The following is a 17,243-nucleotide window of genomic DNA, read 5'->3' as shown; positions in this document are numbered from 1 at the left end:
GGTCTTTTTGAGACAGGGTCTCCCTGTAGCCCCAGCTGGCCTGGAACTCACTATGTAGACCAGGCTGGCCTTGAACTCAGAGATCCGCCTGCCTCTGCCTCCCAAGTGCTGGGATTAAAGGCATGCGCCACCACGCCTGGTGAAACCCGAATTTTTTATCTGAATTTTGTGAGTTTTCCAAGCAAGTTATCAAAGCCAGAGGGGAGGAAGATGTGGAACCCCCCTGTGGCCTGTCAGACAGCGGTATGGGTAACCTAGGACCTGGTTGCTTGGGGGCAGCCTAGTGGGGTTTCTGGGCCCTCACCCCTATGGATTCTGACACAAACTTTAGGTAGTCAGTGTCTTACTAAAATGAATATCAGTTGGAATGGTGACTGGCTGACATTATGAAAGAACATGGTGCCACACAGTTAATTTTTCATAACGGTTTGTTTCAGTGTTTTCTATCCATCTTGGGAGCATCATACCCTGTTTATTTTGCTGTCTCTCTAATGAAATAAAATGGACATAAAAAGCCAGCCTGAAGAAGTCAGATGACCATTTAGCAGGTGCTCAGCACAAATGACAGCTGTTCTACTGACCTGATCTCAAGTAATGATCAGGAAGTTAAAAGTACCTTTAAGGTGGCTGCTGCTCTGGAGGAAGTCATACCACTGGTTGCCTTTTGTGTTGGGGGGTGACATAAGATCATCATCTTCATCTTTCAAGTACTACAATAAGAGTAGAAAACTGAAACTCAGTCATGAATTAAGTTTCCTAAACAGCCTATTTTCTATTTAGTAAGTTATTTTGCTTTACTGCCAAATTCTCTGAAAGTATATTATTATTCTAACTGGGCAGACCAAAATCTGCTAAATGCCAAGCAAACAGACAAACTATAAATGATTATAAAGGTCAGAATGAAGGAGGTATAGAGACCACAATGGAGTTTAAATTGTGTGGTTCATTTTCATGAACATACTTTAATTATATAAGTTATAAATTAAGTGCTGTCAATATACTCCATGGTAGCTGTTCCCAAAGTGTAGCCACAGGCGCCCAGGGGTCCTCAAGACACTTCCAGCTTTGGAACCATCCCAAGATGCCACTCGTCCTTTGCACTGTTTTGGCATTTGGACTGATGGTAGGGAAAAGTGCTGACATCTTAACCACACGTCAAGGACATGCCCAGATCAGACAGGCAATCAGTGTGCTGCCACATACTCATGGTTTCAGCTATCTTTGAAAGAGCTTTTGAATTAATTCTTATCACATCTCAACATTCAAGTATAAATCTTTAATATTCTGTGTGACAGAATTGGGAAGAACATACATGGCATTCTGCTACACACCAAGGTGTGAAAGTTACCTTAGGAAAGCATGTATAAAACTGTTTTGGTTCTAAATTACACCAGACACTTTTTAAGAAATAGAATTGAATTATTTTGGGGGGGGGTCTTTTTTTTTTTTTTTTTGAGACAGGGTCTTTCTGTAGCACCAGCTGGCCTGGAACTCACTATGTAGACTAGGCTGACTTTGAAAAAAATAACTGGAGGACAGAATTTGATCATTCTGGGGGTACTTGGAAGATATTTTCTTGAAAATAAAGTAAGCCTATCATTCTGAACCAAATAACCAGAAGTCCTCTGTGCCAATGACAAAGTTTAAACTTCTAGCTGGGTGTGGTGGCACATTTATAATGCCAGCAGGAGGACGCAGGTTCAAGGCAAGACTGGGGTACTTTATGGGTCATTTTTCAATGAACAAACTTTTAAGCAAAAATAAAGGTAACTGGGGGCTAGAGAGATGGCTCAATGGTTAACAGCACTGAATACGCTTCCAGAGGACTCAGGTTCAGTTCCCAGCACCCACATGGCAGCTGACAACCATTCATAACTCCAGTTCAGGGGTTCCAGTGCCCACTTCTGGTCTCTGCAACTACTGCATGACACGGGTGCACTGACATACATGCAGGCAAAAGACTCACATACATAAAAATAAAATTTTAAATTAAAAAAAATTTAGGAAAACTAAATTTAGGAAATTTAGGGTGTGGTAGTGTATACCTTTAATCCCAACACTTGAGAGGCAAAAGCAGGTGGATCTCTTTGGGATCAAGGCCAGCCTAGTCTATATAGTGAGTTGCAGGTCAGCTGGGGCTAGACAGAGATCCTGTCTAAATCACTCACTCACACACACATACACACACACACACACACACACACACACTGGTTGTTCTTGCAGAAGACCCTGGTTTGAATCCCAGGACCCACATGGCAGCTAACAACTGTCCATGACCCCAGTTCCAGGGGATCCGACAGCCTCTTCTGTCCTCCGTGGGCATTACACAACACGGGTGCACTTACCTACATGCAGGCAAAACACACATACACATAAAATAAAAATAATAAAGGGAACTTCTTGGATTAAGCTGGTGAATAAGAATATAATTTTTGAAGATGGTGTGATGTAAGTTGTCAACACCTGGAGCATCTACAGGAGTTTCTCTAACACTATTTCCAAACAGACCAAGAAATGATGTTATAAGATCACGCATAGATAAAAGACCCATTCCAAGTGCAAGGAAGATGAACAGAGTCCAACGATGGAGCATATTAAATTCACTAATGGGAGTATAGATTCCACACTGAAACTAACCTCTGAGCTGCCATCACTTGGGATTTGGTATTTTATCAAAAGATATTCTGAACCACCTGACAAGCTATCACAGTTGTCTCTAAGGACAGACCAGTATGAGGTCAGACTTCTTGATATGCATTAACCAAATCAGTGTATCAAAGCAGACTGAACACACAAGTGGACAGGAAACTTAACAGTCTTCTGCTAAGCTAGACATTGAAGAGACTTGTTAAAATATAAAACAACGCCAATTCACTAAATTTTTAAAGCATGGTTCTTTTTCAATAAAACATTTATGTTAGCCTTAATGATAAATAGGTTACTTTTTAAAATATTTTTTCATTATTTTTATTTTATGTGTATGAGTGTATGGCCTGTATGTAGGTAGGGTGCACCCATGTCATGAAGTACCCAGAGAGGTCAGAAGAGGGTGTCAGATCCCCTGGAACTAGAGTTAAAAACAGTTATTAGTCACCATGTGGGTACTGGAAATCCAATCCAGGCCCACTGCAAGACCAGGCAGTGCTCTTAATTGCTCGGCCATCTCTCCAGTCCCAGGAATAGGTTATTTTTAATAAGTGAAGGACTACATTCTTTTTCACTCTAACACTTAACAATAACCACAAATGATAGATGACAGTTCATCTAAAGTGCTTTAGGGTCCTCAACTGTTAAGAATGTAAAAGAGGTCTGAGTCCAAATCATTTAATAATGTTGACCTTTGGTTATTTTACTAAGAGGGCAGGACTGCAATATATTCAATATTAAATTACTTTCCATAAACTTTGGGTAATATAGATTAACATTACTATGGTTTAAACACAGTTCATAATAATCAAACTAAGTTCAATCCAATGTCCATACCTGACCAACTCGCTCAACGTTAAAGTATTTTCCTTTCCGATTATAAAGATCTGGAGCCTAGAGAGAATAAATATAGTTTAGTTTTAAAGTCAGTTTAAAAGGAAAAAAAAAGTCTTAAATTTAAACCAAAAATGTATTTTATGAGAAAGCTGTCAGCTGCAGCTGCTCTTTCCTGGACTGTAACATGCAACAGAAGTTCACTTTAGACTAAGTTCTGCTGTCATTAGCTTAACCATTTTTAAAAAGCAATTGCTAGCTGGGCGTGGTGGCACACGCCTTCAATTGCAGCACTCCGGAGGCAGAGGCAGGCAGATCTCTGTGAGTAAGGCCAACCTGGTCTACATAGTGAGCTCCAGGACAGTTGGGGCTACAGGGAGACCCTGTCTCAAAAAAGACCAAAAAAAAAAAAAAAAAAAAAAAGCAGCTGCTAAAGGCTTCAACTAAATTGATTAAAATTAATTATCTCTTACCAATACCTAGGGATAATGAAATTATTTTTTAAGAAATACTACAGAATACCAATTTCTTACCTCATTGAAATGCTCAGTGAGAAATTCGGCAACAAATGTGATATCCTTCTGAGTCATCTACCAACAAAAAGGGACAAAAAGAAAACAAGTCAGGACAAAAAAAGCTTCAAAGACCCCAAGTCTACCTGAACAAAAGTTCAGGCTGGGCGGGGCTTGTTTCAGGATTCAAACAGGAACTTTGTTCTACTCTTAGTCCATAAGATCTTCCTGGAGGAATATTCTGTTACCATCTGTCACAATCCTGACAATTAGAAACTGTGGCTCACCAGGCTTCAACTTACGTGCTCAAATTTAAATAGCTAATTTCCAAGAAATATAAATATGCATTTAAAACTGAGAGAAGATGCAGTTAATGATTCCTCAACAGTTAAGAACATGTATTGCTCTTGCAGAAGACCCAGGTTCAATTCCCAGTACCAACATTAGGCAACCCACAGTCATCTGTAACTCCAGCTCCAAGGCGAGCTGACAACAGCACATACTCACACATACACATAATTTAAAATAATAAAAATAAATCTAAAAAAAATTAAGGGGCCAGGTGTGGTGGCATACACCTTTAATTCCAACACTTGGGATGTAGAGGCAGTGGACCTCTGTGAGATTGATGCCAACCTGCTGTACATACTGAGTTCCAGGCCAGCTGGGGCTACAGAGATCCTGTCTCAAAAAGACCACCCCCCAAAAAAAAACGGGGGGGTGACGGGGTCTGTCTAGTGTCTATAGCCTGACATCCCATTAGCTAATTAATGGTGTAAGAACCAGGAAGACCAGAAAAGTTGAGCTCATCCAGGAAAACAATGACACATAAGACATGCCCTTAGGTATGCATGGGAGATGGGTTTCAAGACTCCACAGATATCAAAATCTACACTCAAGCCTTTTATAGAAGACGGCATAATATAGAACCTAAGCATAGCCTCCTGCATAATTTAAATCTCTAGACTGTTTATAAACTTAATATAATAATGTAAACATTGTTGTATAAATAGTTACTTACAGTACTGTTTAGGGAAAAGTGACAAGAGTGACACTTGTTTAGCACAGGCTTTTTCCAAGCGTCTTTCATCTGAATCTGCTGATATGGACACATAGGGCTGACAATGCTCCTACACACGACATACACAACCATTTTTTTTTATTTTTGTGAGGGGATCACATAGTCCTGGCTGGCCTGGAACTCACTATGTAGACCAGGCTAGCCTCAAACTCAGAGAGCTCTGCTCCTGCCTCCCAAGTGCTGGGACTAAGGGCATGGCATGCACCCAGTCCTCTACACCACCTTATTCAGCTCAGGAAGCACGTGGTCTTCTGTCATTCTCAGCATTGCTGCAAAGAGAAAGTTAAAAACTATCTTTAAAGGAAAATCAGAAACAGTCCTTCCCCCCACCCCCAGACAGGGTCTCACTGTAGCCCCAGCCGGCCTGGAACTAGCTATGTATATCAGACTGGCCACAATCTCACAGAGATCACCTGCCTCTGCCTCCCGAGTGGTGGGATTTAAGGTGTGTGATACCACATCCAGCCAGAAACATGATTTTAATCATAAATAGATTTCAAAGACTAAACATGCTTCACTGGACTACATCTTTCATTTTGAAGAGTTTCTTTTCACTAAGAAAAACTTTTCTTCCAAAAATTAAAGAGTTAAGAATTTAAATTTGACTTAAATTTTCAGGATCACAATTGTTGGGTCTAACTAAAACCTTTTCTTTTTGTCCTTCTACTCAGCCTTTTACCACTCAAGACAACAACCCTAACTGCTGTCTTGCATTACAACTGCACTTGCAGAGGTGCTGCTAAATCTAGTAATGCTTCCTCTTAAAATAAGCAATTACTTCTTCCTTCCCAAATTTTACAATACCAAAGAAACATATTTCTTTCAGTTTTTTTGCTCTATAAAGACACCTGCACTCAGACTTATGTGTGTGTATACACACAGCTCCATGTGTGCAATGTGCTCACTCTGCTTTCACTAGAGTCTGCAGTAGGTTCTCTTGCCCTTTCAGAGGCTGTCCTCAGCAGTGTGTTTTCTGTCATGTCCACTGAAATCAGGAATGAATACACTGTCTGTGTTTCACATGGTGTTTGAATTTGCTTCTGAACTGTCTAGTCAGTGACATGCATATCAAAAGCACTTCCACAAATATAGATTATTTTAGAAACTTTTAATTTAATTCAGACGTCTAAGTTACCTCAATTCAGGCTATAGCCTACCTTACTCACTCATCTTGCTTCCCAACAACAAAAAAAGCTTAGTGACTGCTATAGATTCCAGGGATACAGCAAAACAGCAGGCGTTCTTCCTTCAGAGACGCCATTTACACAGAAGAGTACCAAGGCTACACAGCAATGCCTGGTAGAGCCAGCACGGCAGACAGCTAGGTCTCCAGTTCTTGGATGCAGTGTCTACCCTGAGTCATACTCTAACAGTAAGGACTGAGCAGCAACTCATTTCTTCTCCTAGGCCTCATTCTGATTTCCTTAGAATGTGACAGGTAAATGGAAACTGCCTAGACTACCCCCAGTAATTACAAGTAAAAACAAGCCACTACTTCTATCAAAGTAAAGCATTTCTAAGGTCTCATTCAGTTTTAATATGTTAATTTATTCTAACTAACCATTCAGACTTTAAACAGACTGGCCAGGGAGTTTCAAGAAATATCTAAGAATTTCAAACATAAACATCACATCACATTCTGTTTTTTAACAAAAGCAACCCTACTAGACTGATAAATACAGAGTCTGCCTTTGTAACATTACAATTGAAATCTGGGCATTTTCTTTCTTTCTTTCTTTCTTTCTTTCTTTCTTTCTTTCTTTCTTTCTTTCTTTCTTCCTAAATGGGGCTTTTTGCTACTCTAACATTACCCCCTGAAGAGGTAACCCTAAATCCTTCCTTCCTCCCTCCCTCCCTCCCTCCCTCCTTCCTTCCTTCCTTCTTTCTTTCTTTCTTTCTTTCTTTTATTTTATTTTTTTAAGACCGGGTCTCCCTGTAGCTGCAGCTGGCCTGGAACTTGCTAGGTAGACCAGGCTAGCCTTGAAGTCACTGAGATCCACCTGCCTCTGCCTCCCAAGTGCTAGGATTAAAGGTATGCACCATTATACCTGGCTCTGGGCATTTATTTTAAAGATATTAAGCATACTGGAGGTAATTAACCTTCTGTTAACTCTAGAATTTTAACAAGCACGGAAAAAATAGCTGAATTTTGAGTATGCTGAGGGAAGCATATGCTGGATTATTTCAAGGATATTAACAGATCACAGAAACTGCAGTATAAATATTCACTACACAATGCATTTAATGTCAAGTCAGCAGGTATCTTTCAATTAAATTAACTTCCCAACTGCAGAGACCTGAGGTGTGAAGAAAGACCGCAGGCGCTCTGCACCTTTCTCCCAAGCAGAGTGGCAAGAGCTGCTGACCACCTCACTTCAAAGTGGCCAGACTAAGGACCTGAACGTGCAATTTTAGATCATTTCAATTATTTTAAAAGCCACATCCTTGACTACCACTAAGGATGACATAAATCTAGAGACAGAAGACCAAAATACAAAACAGTACAGAAGGTACTCAAGGGTTTTTCAAAACTCTCTTACCAGTATCTAATGCACAGTAGGAATTTAAAAACCTGGTATTAAGCCAATGAAATATTGAAAGTTTGTTTGCTTTTTTTTTTTTTTGATGGAGGGAGACTGGTGAAATGGCTCAATGGTTAAAGTGAAATGGAGTTCAAATGCTCAGAACCCACATAAATGTCAGGTGGGTGTGGCAGCTTTGGAAGGCAGCAACAGTGGAGCCCCAGAACAAGCTGGGAAGGTAGACTAGCCATATGGGTGAGCTCTAGGTTTTACTGAGAGACCCTGCCTCAAAGCATGAGGGGGAAGAATCATCAAGGCAGATTCCTGGCATCAACCTCAGGCCTCCACACACAGGCACACACGTGTACCCATATACATTCAAACATGTGTACATACAAGTACACATCACATACACAAGAAAAAGAAAGGAAAAAAAAAAAGGTGCGCTGTCAGTGATGGGGACAGATGCTCTAGAGTTAGCTCTCCTTCCATAGGGAAGATAGGCTGCTTGATGTTTAATGAAGTAAGGCTGGCCACTGCTGACAAGTGCTGAAGCAGAGGGAAGATACAAGGGAGCTTCGTCACGCCACTCTCTGCACTTTTAGCAGTGTTTCAAATTTTACCAGGGTAATTCAAGATGGTATTTCCACATTATTTTGAAAAAAAAAAAGTATTAGGATAACAAGAACATGTCACTCAACTTACCCACATACAGCCACCGGAAAAATGCCTTGAAGTTTTTCATACTGCTATCTATAACTCTAAAAAGATAAAAATAAACCAGAAGAAAAGGTTATCATGTGGGGTTCAACTGTCATGGAATATAAAAAACCGTACAAATGTTCTATTTTATCCTACTTGGATGGCATTTAAACCCCTGGAACAGCAGATTTTTACAAATCAAAGGCATCACTAAAAATACATTTTTTAAAAAAGTAAACTGATTCTTTTCCAAAAATAAAGCAAGTCACACAGATTATAACTAGATATAACTGTCTTACTATAAACTCTGTAATAGTCTTTCTCAGTATTCAGCAAAAAAGAAAAAAAATCAGAAAAAAAAAAGTTTTCAGCATTATTCTCAGTTTAAAAAAATATTCACTGGTCAGTGAAAAGAAAAATATCAACTCCAATAGGAAATCAACACTGCAAATTTGTAGTATGCTACCACCTCTGATATCAATGGAGAGTATGTTAATTTTTTTATTCTGATAATAAATGAGATCTCAAATTTTTATTTATTTTTATTTCATGTGTATGAGTGTACTGCCTGTATGTATATAAGTGCTCCACGTGTGTGCAATGCCCACAGACGTCAGAAGAAGGAGTCAGATCTCCTGGAACTGGAGTTACAGAGAGTTGTTAGCCATCATGTGGGTGCTTGGAACTGAACCCTGGGTCCTCTGCAAGAGCAAACAGTGCTCTTAACTGCTGAGTCATCTGTCTAGCCCCTGTGATGGTTAATTTTAATTGTTAACTGACCAAAACTAGAATCACCTGGGAAGAGCCTCACCAAGGGATTGTCTAGATCAGGCTGGCCTGTGGGCATTTCTATTGTCTTACTTACATTAATTAATATGAAAAGACCCAGCCCACCATGGGTGACACCATACCATGAGTTTGGGTCTTGGGCTGTATGAGTAGAGAGGGTGAGATGAGTCGAGAGCATGCATGCATTCATCCCTCCCTGCTCTGAATGTAGCCAGGAGTTCTAAGTTCCTGCCACCTTCTCTGCGACGATGGCCTATAACCTGGAATTGTAAAATCAAACTCTTTCCAGGCATGGTGGCGCACACCTTTAATCCCAGCACTCAGGTGGACCTCTGTGAGTTCAAGGCCAGCCTGGTTTACATAGTGAGTTCCAAGCCAGCTAGGGCTACAGGGAGACCCTGTCTCAAAAATACCAAAAAAAAAAAAAAAAAAAACCCAAAAACTCTTTCTCCCCTAAGGTGCTTTAGGTCAGGGTATTTTATCATAGCACCAGAGATGAAACTAAGACAGTATCTTACTATTTCTGAATAAAGGCACTTGAACATACCTGTAACACTGCCCCTGTTACCAAGCAATATAACCCTAGCTCTTGGAGCAAGAGGAAGTAGAGGAAGTCTCTCTGTGTCTTTTCCAGCTGATCCCCTTAGCGCACCACCACAGGCAGCCAGCCTGACATCTCCAACTGTGGCCTACAATAATGGTGTTGTATTTTACTTGCTTGAAAGCAGTGGTTTGGCTATCTTTCATTCAGATTGAAGGTAATCAGAGAAAGATTAGTATTTTATATTTGCCTTTGGCAAATGTGGTGAACCAAAAAATATATCAGGAGAAGAAAAGCAATGTCATTTCTCCTCCCATTTTGTCTTCTGAGCAGAAGTGTGTACAGTCTCTACCTTCTAATGCCACATTAAAGTGACAGAGAAGGCCATGTGGGTTACAAACACACAAAAATAAAGAGAAGAAATGAAAACAAATTTCAGAAATGTCAAGGAGTAGTGACGGCAGAGGCGCAGCAGCAGGGTCAGTGTGGGCAGTGTGTGGTGCTGGCGGCCAGCAAAAGCCAAGAGAGATCACAAGTAGAAGCAGAGAACTAGCTCAGGCCGAGAGACACAGCAACTAAGATCCTAGGTTACTTCCTGGCATTATCAGGACACCTGCAAAATCCAAACTAACCTGCAGGCCAAAATACTGCATCAATACTGAAATCCTAACCTTGGTAACTGTACTCCAGCTATGCAGGAAAACACCACAGTCTCAGAGAGCACACAAAAATGTCTTGTAGGAAAAAGGCACATAGAAAACACAATGCACTCTCAAGTGTTTTTAAAAATAGGTGCTACCAGGCTGGGTGTGGTGGCGCATGCCTTTGATCCCAGCACTTGGGAGGCAGAGGCAGGCAGATCTCTATGAGTTCAAGGCCAGCCTGGTACACATAGTGAGTTCCAGGACACCTGGGGCTACAGGGAGACCCTGTCTCAAAAAGATCCCCACCCCCAAAGTGCTACCATAAAAGAAATGTAGTAAAATAATTAAAAATAAATTGGGGGGGGGGTGGCTGAAGAGATGGCTCAGTGGTTAAGAATAGTGACTGTTCTTGCAGAAGACCTGGATTCGAATCCCAGCACCCACATGGCAGCTAACAACTGTCCATAACTCCAGTTCCAGGGGATCCAACAGCCTCTACTGTCCTTTGTGGGCATTGCACAACATGGGTACACTCACCTACATGCAGGCAATACACGCATACACATAAAATATAAATAAATAAATAAATAAATAAATAAATGAATAAATAAATAAGGGAAGAACATTTACATCAGTTTCCACTTTTGTCTACCTATATAATCTAGTCTCAACACTAAGTACAAGGGGTCTTTGTAAACCTAAGCCTTACGACTCCCCAAGGGCTTCTTAATACACCCAGAGAAAAGCCCACAACTTCTCCATGCCTATGGGCTCTACACACACCATGCACCTTTCCTGCTCCTCTCATCTCCTACCTCTCATGCGTTCCTTAAATCTACTTCAGCATGTGGCCCCTCAAGTCCCTCAAACATGCCAGCTATGCTCCAAATGCAGGGTCTCTTCTGTCTCCAAATACCACCAGGATTCACTCCCTCCCTTCTTGCCTTTAACTTTACCTCTCATGAGGCCCCTCTGACACCACAGTGCTTCAGTGTCTCAAGGGGACTGGTTCTAGAACTCCTCCTCCATGCTAGGATACACAAATCCAAGAACGTGTAGTGTTTGCATATAAGCTGCATGTAACCCCCCATACACTTGAAATCATCTCTACAATGTAAACAAATGCTATGTAAATAGCTGTCCTCCTGTATTGTTTAGGGAATAACAGGAAGGAAAAAAGTCTGTACTTGCCCAGTAGGACGTCATTTCTTTTCCTGAATGTTTCTGACCTGCAGTTGGCTGGATCTGTGAATGTGGAATCCATGTATATGGGGGGCTCACTGCACAAACTGCATCTCCTTCTCTTCCTTGCCTGGTTTTTCTCACTGCTACTTATTATCTGAGCTATATGCATTTCAATTATCCATTTGTTTATTTTCTGTCTCATTACATTACAATATAATAGTCAGGAGAACAGAGATTTTTTTTTTTTTTGAATTGAAGAGAATTGATTATTCTCTTCACTGTTATATACTCAGTGTCTAGAACTTCTTTAAAACACAGTTAACTTAAGAACTTGGAGTGATAGGTTATATCCATAATCCAAGCATTTGGGAAGTAGGGGTAGAATTGTGAGTTAAGGCCAACCTGGGCTACACAGGTTATTCAAGGCCAATCTAGCCTATAAGTAAAACTGTCTCAAAAAACAAAACAAAAACAGAGGTAAGTGTTCAACAAATACCATCCGATGAGTGACAGTGTTGCACAATTAGACAAGAATTTTTTTTCAGAAAATAAAAAGGCAAAGAAGAAAAATATGAAAAAAAAAAGAAGACATAGAGGAAAGATCCATGAAGTCTACTATGTATACAAACAGACTTCAAGAACAAAAACTTAGTTAAGAAGATAGAGAAAAGAAACTACCAAAATAATGAAAGAGTGGGATTCGGGGTTAGATAGTTCTCAATCATTAGCACATCTAGAAATACTGCAGTGAAATCTTAAGATGCCAAGGATTAAGACTAATGTTTTCAGAGACAAAATAAAAAATAGCCTTCAAGGCACGAGAGCCAACAAAAAGCCCAGAGCAACTGAGCAATACTCTAAAGTTCCAGAGAAAATGATTTCATCTTCTGGTCTGAAGTCCAGTCAAAATCATCAGTTTTGAATGAGGAGACGAGAAAAGACACGGAAAAAAGTTTATCTTCCACATCTGCTTTCTGAGAAGTTGTTGAAGGATGTTTTTCAGGAGAATATTAAGGAAAGGGGCAGAGGTGATCCTGAAAGCCCAGCCTAAGGCAGGGAAGCAAGGGAGCCAGTGTCCCTGAGAGCCTTGCAGAGGAGAACACAAAGTGCAGGGTGAAAGGGACAGGTGGGCAAGGGGGACATCAGGGACAAAGCATTACTCCAGACAGACAAAGTAGGGAAGGATGTGGTAAAGACAGATGGTGCGAGAAAACAAGAAAGTCTGCAGGGCATGGTGGCACACACCTGGAATTCCAACACGTGGGAGGCTGATCGAAGACATGGTGAGTTTGAGGCCAGCCTGGACTACGTAAGCAGAGCCTGTCATACAACAAAGCAAAGCACAATGCAACAAAAGAAAGGCAATCGTGTCCTGAAAATAAAGAGAATGAGAATGACTTCTAAAAACTGGAAGTACAAGAAATACAATATAGCCATGGTTTAGGAAAATGGAAATAACAGAGCAAAACACAGAAAGAGACACAGTTAGAATGATTCCCTCTTGAAAGAACAGAGATGAGGATGGGTGGGGCCAGAAAATACAATTTTTCTTTAGGTGATCTCTGTGCTATTGGTTTGTTTTAATCATCACAAACATAATTCTGATTAAAATTTTTAAATATCATCATAAGAGAATCAGGACAACTTGCTGGATTCTTATCTCAATAAAAAAGTAAATATTCCCACATCATTACTTACTGGAGAAGTTCATTTGCCTTGAGGATGAAAGAACCCACAGCAGTAATAGCCTCTGAAGAGAAATAGACAAATAAATATCACTTGTTGAGTAAGCAAACCGTATCTGACACATTCTATTGAAAAATCAGTGAGTACCTTCGATGCTCACGGCATCCAGTCCTAGAGGCTCATACTTTTGCTTCCATGAAGCCATTCCTTTCAGCTCACTCAAATGATACAGTAAAGACTCTGAGCCACTAGCAAAACAGAAATAAATACCATTACTATGATCAAGGTGATACTCAGTCATTACCTTGCTGAACACTGCTAAGTTTTCAGGAATGAAAACAAACATACCTTAACATTCTTTCTGTAAGAACAAATTCTTTCCCAAAACTTTCTAAAAACTAGAAGATTCAATTGGTCATCATGACAACTGAGATAAAAATGCAAATTCACTAGAATAAATCTGTAAGATGATCAGATTGTGTTCTAGTTTTTTGTGTGTGTTTTGTTTTGTTTGCAGTGCTAGAGATTGGATTCAGGGCCTTCTGCATGCTAATCAAACACTCTACCAACTCAGCTACCCTGTAAGTCCTAATATTAGCATTTTACCATAGGCCAGTTGTTCACCTAAGAACTACCTATTCAACATTCAACAATCTGTTTATTTGAAAAGGGTCTCACTATGTCACCCTGGCTGACCTAAAACTTGTACTGTAGACCAGGCTGACCTCAAATTCACAGAGATTCACTTACTTCTGTTTCCTGAGTTGCTGGGATTAAAGGTTTGTGCCACTGGCCCAGACTAACACTGTTTAAGCTCTGATTTTATGTCAGGCATTAGATGCCAGGGACACAATGGAGAATAATGGTAAAGGTCCTCATGGATTTAGCGAAATGAGGGAAAGGATCACAACCACAGTCATGTAGCAGCACATCATCCTAACTACCATTAGTGCCCTGAGGTAAGGCTCAGGATGAAACCAAAGAATCTGATCTACTCTGGGATGCAGAGGGCTTCTCTGAAGGAGCCCAGAGCTGAAGAACTCAAGTAAAGAGAAGGTGGGAATGCTCCAAAAGGCAAGAAGGATCTATAAAAGCCTTTGGGTGGAGCTGGGGATGTAGTTCAATAGTGGAGTGTTTACCTAGCATGCCTTATACCCTGAATTCCATCCCCACCATTATAAATAAATAAACAAATCTGTGCAGATTTGTTAAAAAAACTTAGGTAGGAGACACAGCAAGTTTACAAAAGCAAAAGGCCACTAGTATAGGTAAAACAGAAAAGCTAAAGGTCATGCAAAGTTCTTGCTTCTAAGAGCAAAGCAAAGAAACTACAAGGTTTTTAAAGAACTGTTATCATTAGATTCACTGGGGGAAATATAGTCAAGAGACATAATGTGGTCTGGAAGAGACCAATGCAGAGGGTCCTCAGAGACCCAAGGGGACCAGGGGCAGAGCTAGGTACCCAGCATGAAAAGATTCATCAAAACATAAACCAAACACTCGGCAGCCACTTGCAAACTGCTTCACTCAAGCTGCTGTGGCACGAGGCCTGGAAAAGCCAGGAGGAAGACTGACTGAGGAACTCTGGGCCAGACACATAACTGACTCTCTGTTCTGATTATCTTCTTTTCACAAACTGCCAAGGTGTTAAATAAAAAAATACCAAACATATTAGAAGCTTTAAGATAATATATAGATGTACTTAACTTCTTTGCTCAAAAAAAAGGGTACACGGCCTATTTCAAAATAACATCTCACGATTAAGTGAGAAAAAAGCCCAGATGGTGGACTAGCATGATGCAAAGATGCTGGAAAATTACAAAGAATCATCATTATTGACTTTATTTCTTGGGCATGCCATGACTCCCCTTCAAACGCTAGTGCAAACAGCTAGAAAAGACTGGAAAAGACAAAGTTGATTATGCAAAAAAGAAAGCAGAAAGAAAACCAATCCCATCTATGTGTGGATGCAATACCAAAAAATTCTACATCATCTCCATACCTCTGTAAATGACTTATAACCAATTTTTGTATACTCGAATATGATGACTCTATAGACTGGCCAAGCTTTTTTAAGCCCTAATTAAGAGAAGAAAATATATTTAGGATACTATATGCCATTTCAAAAGATTAAAAAAAATTAAGAATATGTTCATAGCTATTTAAATATACATAGACACTTTAGCAGCACCTTTACTGTTAACTGGTTCATCAAAAGGGTCTGAAGTTCAGCACTATAACAAAAAAGAAAGTGTTTTAGTCATTTCTCCATTCAAACTCTACCACTTAAAACAAATTTCAAAGTAAAAACAAGATTTTTAAACATGAAGAAATAGACCAATGAAAATTAGGATTTTGCTGTATTCACAAAGGGGCAGAAACAGGACACGATAAAGTTCAGAAAAAGACTGAAGTATTCACTTCTAATCAGCAGAGGGGTAATGTTCAATTATCACTCTGGACACATCTATACAAGGTCCCAGGTAGGAAAAAATTTGAAATTTTTATACATTTAACAAATACACATACATATAAAATTATCACATTTATATGAAAAAGTTCATAGAGGGGCTGGAGAGGTGGCTCAATGGTTAGGAACACTGGCTGTTCTTGCAGAGGACCCAGGTTCAGTTCCTAGGACCTTCATGGTAGCTAACAATCATCTGTAACTCCAGTCCAGGGGAATCCAATGCCCTCTTCTGACCTCCACAGGCATTGCACAGCACAGGTGTACTTGCATACATGCAGACAAAACACTCATGCACATAAAATAAATATTTTTTAAAGTTCATACAAAATCCTAGACATACACATACCACACTTTTGGTCTTATGTACCAGAATTTTCTATTTTATTTCTATAATGAATATATTTACTTTTGAAAAATTTACTGTTAATAAAAGAGAAAAGAAAAAGAAAGTCAGATCAAGATGTGGGTTTATTACCTTGCTTTCCCCCACAACAGCAAGTGCATAAATTCATCTTGTACTGATGTGGTTGTAGTTTTTTCCTACACAAAATGAAAAAAAAAGTGAGACATATTTTATGACCATATTTATTCAAAAGTATACGGACACAGGACTGAAGAGATGACTCAGTGTTTAAGAGGATTTCTGCTCCTCCAGAGGACCCAGATTCAGTTCCCAGCACCCACATGGCAGTTCACAACCTCCTGTAACTTCAGATCCAGAGGATCTGATGCACTCTTCTGATCTCCATGGGCAGAGTATTTGCACATGAATGTAGTGCCCACAGAGGCTAGAGGCATCGGATCCCTCTGGAGTTGGAGTTATCCATGGTTGTGACCTGCCCAACCTGGGGTCCTCTGGAAGAGCAACACACAATCAACCATGGAGTCATCTCTCCAGTTACTTCCCACCCTTTTTTCAAGACAGGATCTCATTCTATAACCCATGCTGGCCTTGAACTCATAGAAATCCTTCTGCCTTGCTTTCTCTAATGCTGGTATTATAAGCATGAGCCCAGGCTTAGTTCTGATATGCACTCAAACTCTCTCCACAACATAGTTATTAATATATTACCTGCACAAACTTAGTGAGGCGAGAATCCATCTGCATCAGTATTTCTTCCCATGCCTCACACATACACGTCAGTGACAAATTTATATACTATTAACAAAAATAAAAAAAAATAGTAAAATAGTAAGTATTTACAGTGACATACTAACCAATATGCTCTTTGGTTAAGTGTCATGAAGCAATCCAGACTTTACTTTCAATCACTCTTTTAACTCCAGGAAGCCATAGGAAGAGAGACCACAACTTAGCATTGGCAGTCATCTAACTAAGCAACTGTAGAACATCCAGGAATTCTTACAAGCTTACAGTAAGACATTCCTAGGTTTGTGTCTGGTAAAACAGACATCCTCAAGAGTTTTATAAGCTTTATGTGTACTGTCAAAAAGCTGCTCTGTTCAGCTACTCAGCTGTCAGAGGACCTTAAAAAGATACTAATCTGGAGAAATGGCTCAGTGGTTAAGAGCACGGACTACTCTTGTAGAGGACCCAGGTTTGATTCCCAGAACCCACATGGCAGCTATGAACCATCCTTAACTCCAGTTCCAGGGGAATCCAAAGCCCT

General features: G+C 40.0%; 1 protein-coding gene across 1 annotated transcript in view; it reads right to left on the bottom strand.

Moving 5' to 3' along the window:
• Anapc4 (anaphase promoting complex subunit 4) overlaps positions 1-17,243 on the bottom strand; it is a 39,246-nt gene that overhangs the window by 7,288 nt on the left and 14,715 nt on the right. The window contains exons 10-20 of the mRNA XM_008837337.1: positions 16,685-16,771; positions 16,088-16,152; positions 15,334-15,376; positions 15,145-15,221; positions 13,290-13,390; positions 13,155-13,206; positions 8,301-8,356; positions 5,296-5,342; positions 4,014-4,070; positions 3,484-3,540; positions 617-710 (exon numbers count right to left, since the gene is read on the bottom strand). Of these exons, the coding sequence (XP_008835559.1) occupies positions 617-710; positions 3,484-3,540; positions 4,014-4,070; positions 5,296-5,342; positions 8,301-8,356; positions 13,155-13,206; positions 13,290-13,390; positions 15,145-15,221; positions 15,334-15,376; positions 16,088-16,152; positions 16,685-16,771 (736 nt within the window). The remainder of the gene's footprint in view (positions 1-616; positions 711-3,483; positions 3,541-4,013; positions 4,071-5,295; positions 5,343-8,300; positions 8,357-13,154; positions 13,207-13,289; positions 13,391-15,144; positions 15,222-15,333; positions 15,377-16,087; positions 16,153-16,684; positions 16,772-17,243) is intronic.

Source organism: Nannospalax galili, unplaced genomic scaffold (genome assembly GCF_000622305.1).
Source record: "Nannospalax galili isolate Female #2095 unplaced genomic scaffold, S.galili_v1.0 scaffold777, whole genome shotgun sequence".
NCBI classification, from domain to species: domain Eukaryota; kingdom Metazoa; phylum Chordata; class Mammalia; order Rodentia; family Spalacidae; genus Nannospalax; species Nannospalax galili.
Note: the sequence above shows the minus strand (reverse complement) of the source record. Positions and strands in the feature narration are given on the sequence as shown.